The sequence below is a fragment of the Elgaria multicarinata genome, chromosome 1 (genome assembly GCF_023053635.1).
Source record: "Elgaria multicarinata webbii isolate HBS135686 ecotype San Diego chromosome 1, rElgMul1.1.pri, whole genome shotgun sequence".
Lineage (NCBI taxonomy): Eukaryota > Metazoa > Chordata > Lepidosauria > Squamata > Anguidae > Elgaria > Elgaria multicarinata.
Window position 1 is genome coordinate 173,991,990 of NC_086171.1, and position 15,996 is coordinate 174,007,985.

General features: G+C 42.7%; 1 protein-coding gene across 1 annotated transcript in view; it reads left to right on the forward strand.

Moving 5' to 3' along the window:
• The window catches only part of MOV10 (Mov10 RNA helicase), a 35,231-nt gene that overhangs the window by 3,589 nt on the left and 15,646 nt on the right, over positions 1–15,996 (forward strand). Inside the window, exons 2-8 of the mRNA XM_063143291.1 lie at positions 3,295–3,391; positions 7,375–7,502; positions 8,666–8,892; positions 10,351–10,591; positions 12,570–12,707; positions 15,094–15,253; positions 15,705–15,859. Coding sequence (XP_062999361.1) covers positions 3,295–3,391; positions 7,375–7,502; positions 8,666–8,892; positions 10,351–10,591; positions 12,570–12,707; positions 15,094–15,253; positions 15,705–15,859 — 1,146 coding nt within the window. The remainder of the gene's footprint in view (positions 1–3,294; positions 3,392–7,374; positions 7,503–8,665; positions 8,893–10,350; positions 10,592–12,569; positions 12,708–15,093; positions 15,254–15,704; positions 15,860–15,996) is intronic.

Consider the following 15,996-nt stretch of genomic DNA (forward strand, 5'->3'; position numbering starts at 1 on the left):
TGGCTGTTTGAGAGCTGGTATGGTATATTGGTTAGAGTGTTGGACTGGGTCTTGGGAGATCTGGGTTTTAGTCCCCACTTGGCCATGAAGCACTGGATGACTAGTCACTGATTCTCAGCCTAACCTACCTCATAGAGTTGTTCTGAGGATAAAATGAGTCAAGGAGGCCCATGTAAACTGCCTGGGGGAATATAAATGTAATAAAATTAATAAATTTTAACTGGGGAGGTTGGACAGGATAGGACATGAGGAAAGAATGAAAGAGAGGGGAGGAGTTAACTAGCCTGGAGAATAAGAAGTGAGTCAAATATTCAGAAATATTAGAGTCTCTTTTTGTTGTTGGATTGAAAACCTGGAGGGGTTGGTCCAAACTCTTTTGCTCCTTATTTACTGAGGTCAGACAGACTTCTGAATGAGATTCTGCAAGAGAGGCAGCCTCCCACCTACCCCCGGTTGCAAATAACCAAAGGACCTTAGTTCCTTCTGATAAGTTCCAGAGTTGCATCAAAACAAAAAGGTGTGATAGTCTTTAACACCTGCATTAGGGGGCTGTAACTCCTTGTTCTTTTCCCCATGCCCCTTTCACTTACAGGATTAATGAATTCTGAATTTAGATAGTCCACTGAAAACTCTGTGCATACAGTCTTGCCATGGACAAACAGAAGTGTTTGAAATATGTTGCACAACAAAGTTATGTTAGATTGGGGGAAGTTGCCTCAATTTATGAACACCTAGTCAATTTGGGTGCTGTTTGCTCATCATTTTGTGTCATAATCCGCTCTGTTGTGACCATTTCCAGAGAGGTAGCTGTGTTTGTTGTTTTTGCTGCAATAGACAAAAGTCTTGTGGCACATTAAAGACTTCAAAATGTATTATGCCATAAGCTTTCATGCTGGATGCAGGGCTATACTACCTTGGTGTTTGGTATGCTGCCTGGCCCTGCCTCTAGATGTCCATGTGTGGTAGTCTGCAAAGAGAAAGGGTATACGCAAGCAAATTGCATAGGAACATACCTTATGTCAATCCTGGATCTTATGTAGCCCACATAGACAACATGTTCCCTTCATGTACAACAGGGAAGTGTCACAAGGCTTGGGAGAACGCTAAAGTTTGTAGAAGTACTAATTTTTTAAGAACCTAAAAGAGGGGGAATCCCAAACACCCAAAGATGACTGAGCATGCTCAGTGGGCCTGGAATGCTTGTTTTCGGGTGGAATTGCATGGCTGAAAACCTCAACAGGAGCGCTCTACACTGCAACATTTTGTTGCAGTTCCCACTTTTTTAAAAAACAACAACAACTCAGACATGGTTTCTAAGGTCTTGGTTAGCAGAATGCCTAGTTTTGTGCTTAGTCATCCCTTCCCTTAGGTGTTGGTGCTGAACTGGGTTTCTTAATGCCCTCCCCAATTAAACAGCATCAGACTGCTGTGACCATGCCAGTGTTTGGTATCCCAAGGCAGAGGAAATATTTAGACAGCTGGCTGGGGGATTCTGAGAATTTTAGCCCAGCACAATTGGAGGGCACCAGCTTGGGGAAGGCTGGGGCAGAGAATAGGTGGTGTATCTCCGCTGCAAAATTCAGGTACTCTAAACTGGCCACACATTTATGGGGAAAGTGTGCCCACTTATTCTGGGACAGCTGTAGGATTTGAGAAGTTTTTAAAATGCTATTCCCTGTATAATTCTGGAGCAAAGTAATTTAGAATCAATTTCAGTGGTCGTATACTTATCCCTTTGTCAATGTGCCCCACTGATAGGTATTGATTATGTAACCTAAACTCTTTTTGCACTAGTTGTTGATGGCTGTAGTTGTGCTATGAATGTGGCTGCATGGACTGACACATTTATCTGGATCCACAAGTCCAGTCATGCAAGAATTAAATTAGTGCAGTTGTTCTGAGTCTAACATTTAGTTTCAGTTTCATTTATATATAAATCATCTATGAGTCACTTAAAATGCTTTGGAGGGGGTGAAGATATAAATGACAGAAATAAATTTAAAGAGAGATTGTGTGTGTTTTGTCCTTGCTTTTCCCATGAAATCCCATTCCCTTCCTGCAGCTAGAATAATAATCAGTAGTTCTGGTTCTCAGGAAATGCTTAAACTATGTTCAGGTCAAGGTGCATGTGTTGCCTCTCGGCCCCATTCCTACCTCCAGATCCTGTGAGATTTCTTCTTACAACAAAACCAGAGTTTGCCTCTAATGGTTTGGCTTTGCAGGAAAGCTAGTCCTGACAGCAGCTGAAATAATAAAATAATAATAGATTTTTATTACATGTGTTATTTTTCCTAAATGTTCCACTGAAACTCTGATTTATTTATTCCTTCCAGTATATCTTCTTGTGGTATCCTTAGAGCAGGGGTAAAGAACTTGGTACCCTCTAGATGTTTAAGTCTACAATACCCATCAGCTCCAGCTGGCATGGCCAATAGTAAGGGCTTCTGGAAGTTGTAGTTCAAAACTTAGGGAGGGCACCAGGCTGCTTACCCATGCCTTAGAGCAAAATTTGTCCAACTATAGGTAGGGTTCACAGGTGGGAGGGGGGAAGCAGAATTACTACACAGTTCAAGGATGTTTGTGTGTTGAGCACCTACCACTACCACTGGGGACTTGTTCAAGTTATTCTTGAATTAACATTTACATGAAATGAACCTAGCCAACTGTATATAGAGAGTCTCATCAGTTATTTCACTGATCTTGGGTGATCTTGGTTCCTCTTGATTCTCAAATATGCATAGCCACATTCACAGAGGCCCACAAAAGCTGGCTAATATTTTTGGTTGCCACCAGTCCCCTCTCCTCCCTTGAGTTCTCTGGCATGAACAGACCATCTGTGAGGGAGGCCAGGTGATCTCTCATAAGTGCAGGATAAGAAATAGCAGGGGTATCTCTTGATGCTTAAAAGGGACTTATTTTTTACCTGCTCAAAAACTACAGTGGAAACAAGACCTCTGGGATAGAGATCTAGGATAGTTGCTGAGTGTCCTGCTCACCAGCAAATTGCATACTTTCACTACAGACAAGTGGATCTGTGAATGTATGTTCAACACAAGATGTAAAATTGCACTAAAAGTGGCTTATTTGTAGCTTCAGTTTTTCCTGCTGCAGTGGAGGCAGAATTTCCCCCCAAAACCCTCCCTTCTGTCAACTATGTGATGGGGTGGGAGTGGGGGGAGGGAAGGAGCCCTCTCGTGTACTCAACTGGACACTAATCCACGAGAATGACCCCATGCTATTTAGCTTCTGTTGCTGAATAACAGTCTTGCTACCTGTTTGTTATTGTCTGGGTAGAGATAACGCAAGAAGACCTAACTTCTCCACAGTGCTCTTTGCACTAAACCTGTACGGCCGTGCTACAATCCATAAGAAGACAGTGACATTTGGAAAGGTAAGAAATGGTTCTGTTGTTGGTTCTCCTCTCGATAGGTTGAACTGGGATTGCCTGTCAGGATGGGCCCTGGAGAATTTCAGAGAAATTTAAAAAAGATAACTTTTCAGACTAGTCAAGGAAAAAAAGGTAGGGCCCCCTCTTAGTCTCTTTTTTTGTGATACGCAATGTTTAATATATATTTTTCTTGATTGATCTGAAGAATAACAAATGCTTTACATATATTATTAATTGGTCCATTTGCAGCTGTTTTTGGTTTCAATAAATGGATCTGCTTGACTGCACCCGCACCATGTCAAAAAAATATGATTCTGTTGGTGGTGTTCACACACTACGGTGTTCATTCTGGAGAAAGCAGAAAGGAAGAAACAAGGCCGTATTATACCCAGATAGTGATTTATTGTCTGTGAAAGGGAAACCTCAGAAACATCACATCCACAAAAACTAAGGGATCACAGAATCCTTGTAGTTCTTTTAGTCACATCAGCACTTGACACATTTCAAGTCTACACTAATTGGCTGGGTTCACACAACGCACTAACCCATTCTGGGTTTTCCTCAGAATAGGTTAATGTGTTGTCTGAACACAGTACATTTCCCTCAGGGTTGCTTGTTTGGGCAGCCGAACGCCTGTGGCGTAAGACCAGGGACTTGGCGGACTTTGTCCACTACAAATTTGTTCTCTCCTCTTTCTCTTCTGCCATTTCACTGGCCAAACAGCAGCACTACTCAACGCTGATCCAGTCAAATGCTAGACACCCTCAGCGGCTCTTCAAGTCCTTCAATTCTCTCCTGAAACCTAATCCACCATCTCTCCCCGCCTCTCTGTCTGCCAATGACTTTGCCTCTTTCTTCAATGCTAAAATCCAAACTATTCGCTCCGATCTGGCCAGCTCTGCTCCGCTCCCAGCTCCTGTGCCTCACCTGTCAGTTCCTCCTGCAACTCTCTCGGCGTTCCCCTCAGTCTCAGCTGATGAACTGTCTAAAATACTGCGCTCGTCGAAGCCTTCCACTTGTTCCCGTGATCCAATTCCCTCTCGCGTCTTTATTAATCTTATCCCCGCTATCCTCCCGTCCTTGCTTCACATCATTAATTCTTCTCTGTCCTCTGGCTCATTTCCCTCTGCTTTTAAACATGCTACTGTCTCTCCCATTCTCAAAAAACCCACTCTTGATCGACTTTCTCTGTCTAACTACCGACCTGTCTCTCTGTTGCCCCTTGTCTCAAAGATTCTGGAACGTGTGGTCTACTCTCGCTGTCTTGACTTTCTCTCTAGTAACTCTGCTCTGGATCCCTTTCAATCTGGATTCCGTCCTTTGCATTCCACTGAAACAGCCCTTACCAAGATCACCAATGATCTTCTCACTGCCAAGTCTAAGGGCCATTATTCCGTCCTTATTCTCCTTGATCTAACTGCAGCCTTTGACACAGTTGATCACGATCTTCTCTTAGATTCCCTCCATGACCTTGGACTCTGTGGCTCTGTCTATAACTGGTTCGCCTCCTATCTAGAGGGTCGCTCTTTCAGCGTGTCGGCTAACGGCAGCTCGTCCTCCTCCTTTCTCCTTTCAGTAGGGGTTCCGCAAGGCTCGGTGCTTGGCCCGCTGCTGTTTTCTCTATACATGCTGCCCTTGGGTAAACTTATTCAATCTCATGGCCTCCAATATCACCTGTATGCCGATGACACACAACTATACCTCTCATCTCCGGAACTTTCTCCTGATGTCCACGATCGTATCTCAGCATGTCTTTCAGATATCTCAGCCTGGCTGCTTCATCGCCGTTTGAAACTCAATATGGCAAAAACTGAACTGCTTGTTTTTCCTCCTAAACCTTCTCCTCATCTCTCATTCTCTCTTACTGTCAACGATGTCACGCTTACTCCGGTCAAGGAAACTCGTAGCCTTGGCTTTATATTTGATTCCTCGCTCTCCTTTATTCCTCATATCGAGGCAGTAGCTAAATCTTGTCGTTTCTTCCTGTATAATATTGCCAGGATTCGACCATTTTTGTCTGTCTCTTCTGCCAAGACTCTCGTTCACGCACTGGTTATCTCTCGGTTGGACTACTGCAACCTCCTCCTCTCTGGCCTCCCCTCATCTCACATCAGTCCGCTGGTCTCTGTCCACCACTCTGCTGCTAAGATCATCTTCCTGGCCCGCCGCTCTGACCATGTCACTCCGCTTCTGAAATCTCTTCATTGGCTCCCAATTCATTCCAGAATCCAATATAAACTTCTCCTGTTGACCTTCAAAGCTTTTCACGGTCTAGCTCCTGCCTATCTCTCCTCTCTCATCTCACACTATTGCCCCGCTCGTGCTCTTCGCTCCTCTGATGCCATGCTTCTTGCCTGCCCAAGGGTCTCTACTTCCCTTGCTCGGCTTCGTCCATTTTCCTCTGCTGCCCCTCATGCCTGGAATGCTCTTCCAGAACACCTGAGAACTACCAACTCAATCACAGCTTTTAAAACACAGCTAAAAACTTTTCTTTTCCCTATAGCTTTTAAACTTTGAGTTTGTTCTGACTCTATACTGTTAGCTTCACCCTTCCCGGTGCCTGTTTACACTTCCCTGTGCCTGTTTGCATTCTCCTTCCCTTCTTATTGTTTACTACAACTTTATTAGATTGTAAGCCTATGCGGCAGGGTCTTGCTATTTACTGTGTTATCTGTACAGCACCATGTACATCGATGGTGCTATATAAATAAATAATAATAATAATAACCATGCAGTGTGGTTTATTTTTCTCAAAACAAGCCACCTTGAAAACCCATGGGTTGTTGTTGGGTTGTTCAGGGTGGTTAACAAGCCACACTGCATGGTTATCAAGCAACCCTGAGGAAAAAGCACTGCATTCAGACGACATGATAACCCACTCTGTGGAAAATGTCAGACAACACAATAATTCACGGTTCAACAACAATCCACACTTGGTGGGCTAGTGTGTTATGTGAACCCAGCAGTTCCTCCTATCCAGGGAAGAGATTGTCTGAGCAAGCAAGTACTTGCAACTTGCCCATCAAGGAGGCTTGCTTCTGCCTTAGTCATAGTTCTAAGTCATTATTTCATTGTTTCTTGTTCTGTCAATAGAACTAGGCGTAGAAGAGACCATAGACAAAATGTGTATTCTGCAATTTTGCTGTTGCTCCGCACAAGCATGGAATTGATATCAGATGTAGAATTCACCGGATTGGATCCAGAGTAGCGCTTAGCAGAGTCCCACTCACACTGGAGGAAGGGGGTAGGGAGACATGCTTCATCATTCCTCCTTCCCATTTTAGCCCCCTGTGCCTCCTGAAAAGCTGCTCTGGATGGCTGGGGATGCTTCAGGGCACCATGACGGGCAGCACAGGGGGCTGAAGGGACAATTACCGAGGATTGTTTCCTTGTTGCACTGGATCCTGGTGACTTCCATGAATGGAAGTAGCTCTTCCATTTACAGAATGGCCAGTCTCAATCCGATCCTCTATCTTGAGAATCTCAGCTTTTATTTTATCCAAAAGATGAGTTTTTAGCTTTGGGGCTGCAAAAGAGATAGGATTGAAAGTGGGTGGGCAGGGACCTATGCTTGATTTCCAGTTGTCCTCAGACAGTGCTTAATTGCCCTGCTTAACCTCTTGCAACAGAAAGAGAATCACAGAATCAGAATTGTGTAAAGCAAGAAAATATATACAAATCAGCATAACGTATAAGAAGTAGCTGAACTTGGCTTTCTTGGCACAGAAACTCTGAGTTCATCCTTGTTTTAATTTTAAACCAGAGAGCAGACACAGTACTGACCACAAGTTCCCATCTAGTATGTAGATGCACCTTCTATTGAAAATATCCCCCAATAATGGGGTGCCTTCTACAGTTGGTGTTGGAACCAAAGTGTTTTTTCCTGATTCATTTGTGAATTTCTGCTTCCTTCTTTGAACTTTATTCCCACAGTCCAGCAGCTGCTGGAAACTGTCACTCTGTTGCTCCTTTGTTCCCATCTATAGGTGAAGAAGAAGAAAGTACAGCTTGCTGATCAGTACTGGAAACCAAGGAATGATGCTGGAGATCAGCCTTCCCAGGATCAAAGCCCAGGTGCTGGCACACCTCCCCGCAGATCACGTGCTAAGGACAAGTAAGGAAGGGATGTTATACAGAGTTGGGAGGCTGTAGGGCTTCTCTAAAAGAGAGATTTATAGCACGCTTGTGACTGGCCACACACAGAAGTTTGTGGGCCGATTAAATGATGTTGGCAACAGCCAGGGTGTCTCGCGTGGTTTCTTGACCTTATCCTGTTTTCAAAAGGATTAGAGATAAGATGGAATAAACCCTTAATGGTACGAAGTCAGCAGTGTGTAAAGCTGGTGTTGCACTATGAACTTGCCGAGGGAGGACTTTCTGTGTCTATGATCGGGGGAAGAAGAGAATTAAATGCCTCCCTGCAACAAAGGGAGACAGATCTGATTCCCCACCAAGAGCACCTCTTTACGTTCATTGGGGCTTACTCCCAAATAATTGTGTGGGGGTTACAGATTTACAGCATGCTCTTGTGTCTACCCTGAAGTAAGTCAAATTGTGTTCAGTGGAGCTTACTCCCAAGTAAGTGTGCAAGGGTTACAGACTTACAGCACAATCTTAATCAGTTTAGAAGTAAGCCCTCACTTTTTCTGGGGGCTTCAAGGAAACAGACAAAAACAAGACTCCCCCCTCCCTTTGCTCACATGCCAGGGAGGGAGGCGCTCCCTCAGTTCAAGCCCAGTGTCTGCCTTATAAAGGAGCCCATCCTAATACCTAAGAACCAGAAAGCAGAAAACCACGGTAAGAATGTGTGGGGGTGGGTGGGTTGCTTAATGCAGAGACATTTGTAAACATGCAGGGGAACAACTTAGTGAAACTCTTCTCCAGAGAGAATGTTGTGCATTGCTTTGATTGATGACTTGCCATTCAGAATCATTAATCACTCTTTCATAATAAAAGCATAATACCCATCTTCCCCAATTTTTCTGGGACTTGCTGTGCAGTTCTTTCTTTAACCTTTTCTGTGGATCCCCACATTTTATTATACATTTTATTAACCTCATTCCAGCTCCATTATTTCATCATTGCAAAATGAAACCCAGACAGTTTCGCTTTCCTTTTTATTGGGTTACTGCTAGTTAGCAGGAAACTTTAAATCACCCTCTTCTATGTGATGTGATAATCCAAGCTGCTAGAGAGCAATTGAGCCCAGCTCTACAAATGTACATATGGGATGGAATATTTTGTGAAACACCTAACTCTGCAATCTTGGCTCCCCAGAGCTGAATTTGTCTCCATGAAGCACGGGGTGGACATTGTTTCCACTTGTGACAAGGGGAATGGTAAAATCCAAGTGCATTTATCTCCTAATGAGAGCAAGATGATCCGCGTTGAGATAAAGAATAGTGGGACAAATGAAGTTACGCTGAACAAGTACAAAAAAATACCTAGACGGCGTGAAATCACCTTTGTGGTTTCTAACCCCCCACCTGTGAAGCTACTACCAGGTAATATATGAATTTATGTATGTATTTGTTGAAACATATTGCTTGAAAGGGGCTGGATTAGGTATTAAAGAGAAATGTAAAGTATCCCATTACAGGTCAGTTTTAACAGCTATAATTTCCCCACTAAAACTGACAGGCCTGTGTGAGGTTTCTCTGGCACAAAATGCTGAGAGATCGAAAGAGTATATTAGAGGTTCTTTCTGTAGTTGATGGAAGGGGTATGGTTGTTACTTTGAGTATATGTAGTTGAATCAGTCACAGGTAGATGTGGAACCATGTATGTAATAACATGTATGGCAGATCGAGGGCAGACTTGGAGCTTTTCTACACGAGTCTGTTAATTAGCTATTAATCCAGTGTATCTACTTTGGGTTTTGTTGCAGAATTGGTATCTGTGCACTACACAAAACCATTTCCTTTCCTACTTTTCAGCTACATATCCTCTAGGTGGCACAGCAGAATAGCACAAACACTCAAGTGAAAAAGCAGTTTCATTCATTTTCACAATTAAATGCCGCATTTTGCTGCTCTAAAAAAACTCACCAAAAGTGCTGGTTAGGCACAGAAGCAAAACTGGAGTGTCATGAAATAGTCTAAAGTAAACAACCATGAATAGGGAATAACAAACGCATGAGATACCTCATGTAGAAAACCTTCAGTGTGATTCAGCATTTAGTGTTTTATCAAAGGAAAGCCCCAGTTGATGGAGTGGTATTCTGAACAGCGTGGGTCTCCTAGGTTCTGTACATAAACCCACCTTCTTTTTCTTTCTCCCGACCTCCATTGTGTACTATCAGGTTTTAAATTAAACTATTTCCAACATTTGGGATATTTGAATGGGGAATATCCACCATTTTAAAAAAAGATAATGAAAAAAAATCTTGCAGTGGTGTTGGAAATCCAAATGCATTTTTTCTGTAGAAGCTCTTTTTAAGGTTTTTAAAAAGCTTTTGTATAGTACTTGCAGTTATCAGGAATTTTTTTCCAAGCTTGTGGAGTTGAAACTACCATAGTGGTGAAAGGAGAAATCTACTGAAAAACATCCGTGTTTTGAAATGTGGAGAGAACTATTACCTGCTCTTCCCACCTCTTAGAATTAAACATTATGATTTTTTGGATTGTTTCCAATCACTTCCTATAGATGCCATAAAAATGTGTTAAACAATTTCATGTAATACAGATATTCCCACATATTTAAGAAAGAAGCAATTATTTGTATATTACATGAGATAAATATCAAAGAATCTGTCACAAATTACGGACAGTTTCTATTTGCAGTACACATTTTTAATGTGTGATAGTCTTCTGTTGATCTGTAGAAAATGTAAAAATATTCTGGAGGAGCATGTGTACTGTCCTCATTTGAAGTGTTGCAGTTGAGAGGTATACCGGGAAGATAGGAAAAAAACCCTCTTCCTTGCTAAATTGTAATGTCAAACGAGGCTTTCTTGTCTTCAGGAACAACATGTGAGATCCTGTTGCGCTGTCAGACCCAGGACTATGGCTGCTTTCCTGTTATCATGATGTTTGAGTTCACCAGTGAGCAGACCGGGCCCTTCGTCATTGGACGTTTTGTGTCTGCTGTTGCCAATAGCAAATTAGCGGAACAGCTGGGTCCTTCAGCCCCCTATCAGCCCTACCAAGCCAAACTGCACAAACCACAGATCGTTACCATAGAGGGAGGCATCCCACCAAGCAGGTATGTGAGGATTCCCTGTTAGTCTCATGTGTTCCCTTTGTGGAATCAGTCTCCCCTTCTCTCTTTCTCAAAGCACTTCTTCTTGATTCCATACTCTTCAGGAATTCCATCCTTAACCAGCCATGTGACTTAAACTGTTTTTCCCTGCCACTTAAACTTTTTGGGCTCAAATTCCCAAATGAATCACTGCTTTGGCATCTACCTGTTGCATCTTTGGATCTTAGGCAGTGTCTTATTCAGCAAAAACTTTTGTTTCGTGTCTGTTGGATACCGCAACATCTCTTTAATAAGTAATTGCCTAATTTAGCTAATTGTGGTGGTGCAGTACCACTAATATTTCTTTAAATGTATTTTTTGGCAATGTCCATTAGTTGCTTCTTTTGCGGGGGAGCTTATTACACAGGTAAATTTTGTACTGGAACAGTCTTTAATATTCACTGATGTACACAATCTTTTAAATTATTTACCTGCTTTGTGGAAATTAACAATGGACAGTGTAAATGGATTCTCTGTGCTCTTTTGACAGCTAAAAGACTGATAGTACAACACTGGAAGGATAAATACTCACCCCCTATAATGCAATGGATTGAGGACATTTCAATACTTTCAGTATTTGAACAGGTGGCATATAGATTCCTCCTTCAAAGGGATACTTATTTGGATATTACGTCCACTTTTGTTGAGACACACACACACACACACACACACAGAGAGAGAGAGAGAGAGAGTATAAAGTTTCCTGCATTTCAGGAGAACCAGTGTAGTGTAGTGGTTAGAGCGTTGGACTGGGAGTCGGGAGATCTGGGTTTTAGTCTCCATTTGGTCATGGAACCTCTTTGGGTGACTTTGGGCTAGTCACAGACTCTCAGCCCAGTCTACCTCAAAAACCTATTCCTTTCCATTTTAAGATTATGTACACCACCTTAGATTCCTTAAGGAGGAAAAAGGCAGGCTATAAATATAATAAATAAAATGAATTTGTATTCATTGCTATAGATATATGCAAATTCATGTATATATATTAATAAAAGATTTTTTGAGACCCCTGATTTAACTCTTCATTCCTCATTCACATTTTGAAATAATCAACCTCTAAGCTTTTGCCTTTCCTATATCTTCTCTACCTCATGTAAATTGTTAAACCCTTCCTCATGGGTTTAACATGGTTAAGTGGTCCATGTCACTTCATTTCTGTACAGCACGTGGCACCTCATCAGTGCTAAATGAATGGTAGGTAATAGGTCTGAGTTGCGAAGCAGAGCCAGTCTTGGCATCAAGTTAGAACAATGGCTTATTGTTGGTCATTTCAATAAAGCCTTGTCTATTTTACAATCTTAATATCAGTCATCCTCTTAACTCTTCCTTGAAGGTAGCCATTCATTTTTCAGCTTTACCAGAGCTAGCTTAGGGATGGATTCATGCATATATGTACACACCTCAGTCACTGATCATTTAGTGACTCGGGGATGAGAATGGCAACACACAAAAAGGATAGTCTGATGTTTGAGAAGATGTCAGGTGATTTAAAAAAAATGTGTGTTGATTACATTTAAATGGTTTATAATTAAAATGCTCATGAAGAAATCATTTGTAAGAAAGGTATGTGTGAATATTATGACTATCTTAGTGGGTTTCCTGGCAGTTGATGTCATTGCCCAGGTTCCAGGCTCTTCCCTCCAGAGGGAGGGACAAGAAGGCTAGCTGATGGCAAATAACACCACCTAACTTATTTATTTATGTATTTATTTATTATTTGATTTATTTATTTATTATTTAGAGGCCTACTTTGCTTGGCCTCTCTGAAATTGTAGGCAAAAGATACAGGCTGCTCACAGGGAGACCATGCAACATCTAGCGTTCTATCGGTACTAAATGTACTTAAATAGTACTTGCATTGTCACAACTGAAGATTGTTTGTCCCGTTATCTCTCTCTCTCTCTAACCAACACCACACCTTGTGTTTATTCTACCTCTTTAGCTCTTTGCATTATGACACTAAGCCGAAAATACCTCTGGGATCCTACAGTTACCCACCAGAGTTGAAGAACCTGGTTAATTGCCTGAATGGAGGTCAAGCAACCAATGATGGCACTCGTGAAAAAGTGGCCCAGTTCCAGTAAGTGTCTGTGAAATATGAAATTGTCATTCTCTTCACTTCCCACCAAGTCCCCACATGCCACAGTCCTTATCAAATGTCATCACTATATATGTTACTACATTATTTCTTTTGCTGCTTACTTAATGAGCCCCACCTCCCACAACTCTTCATATAAGAGCTGTTGCTTGCAGTAGATTGTATAGGATCCAGAAACATGACATGCCATTTGTCCCATTTGCTGTTTTCCAAATGCACCACCACTTGTGATTTCATTCCCAAGTTTATAGACCAATGTTTATAAACAGGCAGCCCATAGACTACAATCTCTCTATTTCTCTCTATGCCTATCAAATTTACTCCCTCTCAATAGTTCCTGGACTTCTCTGCTACTTTTTTGCCAGCAATACCATTCATGTCCATAGTGTTTATGCATAGCAACCAGTAATATGCATTAGAAGCTTATGTCGCAGGGTTCTAACCCCCTTTTGTCCACACCACAGTAAAGTTGTAGCTATCTGTAAAGGTGAACAGCTGTTCATGTACATATTAGTGATAGTGGGTTCTTTTAAAGAATTCATTTTTTGATTCTCCAAAAAGCAAAATATACCAGAACTTTTTCCCTAACTTGTGCCATTTCACAAGCTACGTGATTTTACATATCACTGCTTTCTATGTTTTCTAGTTTAGTGGAGTTGTTTTTGTGAAGGAAGGCTGGGGTCCACCCAACCTCCCTGCAAGGTAGGCTCTGGACCAAATACCAGGTAACCCAGATCCTCACCTCCCTAACCCTATACCAAGATGGTATTAGCCAGCCCTTTGGAGAATAACCACACACACCGGAAGTTAAGGACTGAAGCAGTTTATTCACACACACTAACTCCAACACGTAAGGCCCCAGTCAGAAGCAAAAGCAGGGACTCCATACACTTAAAACACAAAAAACCTATCTAAAACCGAGCCGTAACCCAGCTCGCCAGGGATCTCCACTTCCAAGCACGTGTAAGTCCAGGAAAGATGGCTGGCCCTTGGCTATCTACTCTTTTATCTCTTTTTGGGTCTGGTAGCACCATGACCCGCGTCAACCAATCTCAAGCCGCACTCAGGCCTCTGACTCCCCCCTCCCTTGCGAAGGGGGCCTCCCCCCACCAGGCCATTTTCCCACAGCTGAAATGAATCAACACCCAATTAGCCTGACCTTGGGCCAGTCTGATAACTTCCCAGGTGTTGCTGTCGGAAGGGAGAGCGTTCAACTTAATAAGCTGTTTTCTCAGAGATGGACCTTGAGAGCTGTTCTCCCAAACTCCCCCCTTCCTCCCCATTAGGAGGCCTGAACAGCCTGAACAGTTTGAACAAGACCGCAGCCATCTTGGGCCAGTCTTCACAGTTTTTATCTTGCGTTTTAGGGCCAAGCCATCACAAGGCATATTAATCTTTCAGTATTGATTTTGTTGTTGTTGTTGTTTGCATATCCAAGAGCTTTTTATATATATATATGCTGTTCAGCAGTGGTGTTGTTATAGCTCCTAGAAGCCAGTGGCTAGCATTCAAAAGAGGTTGGTGTGTGCATGCATGTCAATTCCCCCAACACACACTTGCACACACTTCTGTCGGCAACCCTCTTGTCTCCTTATGGAATGCTGCTCCAGATGGTCCCCTGAACTTTGGATAGCTTTGGGGGTGGGGTGGGGGGCTATTGCTGGAAGAGAAACTGAAAAGCTCCCATCAGTAGATTGTGAATATGCAGTGTCCTTGGGATCCTAGCCAATAATGGACAGTACCCAATATTGCGGGTACTCTGCTAGTTCCATGAACTAGTACTTCCAAAAGCAGCTCCAGAAACACTCATTCCCAGAATAAGGCAGGTCAAGGGAGCTCCCTTCCGCGAGCTTCACTAACCTGCCCCATTCTGGAAACAGGTGTTTCCCTTCTTTCTGGTTGCCTTACAAAGCTCTAGCTTCCTGTTGCACTAGTGTTGAGTCCCGCTAGCGTATGAGCAACTTTGGATACTGCCCCATATCATAGTTTACATTAAGCTGGATTAAAAGATCCCATTTAGATTGTCAAATCATTTTTCTGTCTATTGGTTTGTCTCTGACCCTAATACCAGTGTGTTATTCCACACTCCCCACACCAAAGCATTAGGAAAGTTCAAATAACCCACTATCCCAAAAGAAGGGGAACATACAAGCACTGCAAATGTGTAAAATCCAGCAGAAGGATAACCAGGAGCAAGCCAAACGGAATTAAACCGCAGTAGAAGTGTCCTGATGCAGGCATATTCTGTGGCTTTGCTTCTCCTGTCAAATACCAGCAGGACCTCCCATTGCTGATTAAATGGATAGGTTAGACTGATTCCTGTAGAATAATCTTAAATTTGATAGGATGTTATCCTGCTTTTCCACAGGAGCAATCTGAAAGCCACCCTGCAGTTTGACAACTATAGCAAGAAGTTTTGTCTGCTTCTTCACATGGAAGAGATCCAAATGGAGGTGGACATCCACCGATATGATATGCACGGTGTTCCAATGGTTGCAGACAATGATAGGAAACTCCTTGTCCTGAAGGTGAACAATCCATAATCTAAGGCTTGTAGCTTAGTGGCTAGAACGTTTGGTTGAGATGTAAGAAACTAAATTTCAAACTTCTGATCATCTAGGATGCTCACTAAGTGGCCTTGGGCAAGTCACCCTCTCTGCCTAAGGTATCCTACAGCATTGTTGCAATGCTAAAATGTCTATAGCCCACATTCAGCAACAATGGCTTCAAGTATTTTACAGTGAACACAAATTAAGACAGCTGACAATTCAATCAGTTGCACCAGCAAAAGGCAGAAGTGTGAGTGCATGTCGTGTATGTGTGTGTGTGTGTGAGAGAGAGAGAGTTACTGCTGCATTCTTCCCCCCCAGCCAAACCCTCTAGATGCTCCAGCTACTCCCACATCCCCTTCAGGTAATTATTGAGGTCATGAGGATGGAATGGCAGTTATGTCTCAGACTGGCCTGTCCTTTGCTCCAGGTTCCCGGCGTGGCAGAGAACCGCCCATCAGTATTGAAAGGTGATTATCTTCTTGCGACGTTGGCCGAAGAACCCACTCGGAATCCAGTTGTCCATTATCAGGGCTATGTTCATGATGTGGAGCTGGAGAAACTCAAGCTGGGCTTCTCTGAAAAGTGAGTCTACCAGCTTGAAGCTTGGATTAGACCTTCCTAGAAATGAATTACAACTCCTAAAGCAGGCACGGCTACTTGTGCTTTTTTTGTGGCAGGAGGGAAGGATTTCAACTTAGTGGTAGAGCCCATGTTTTGCA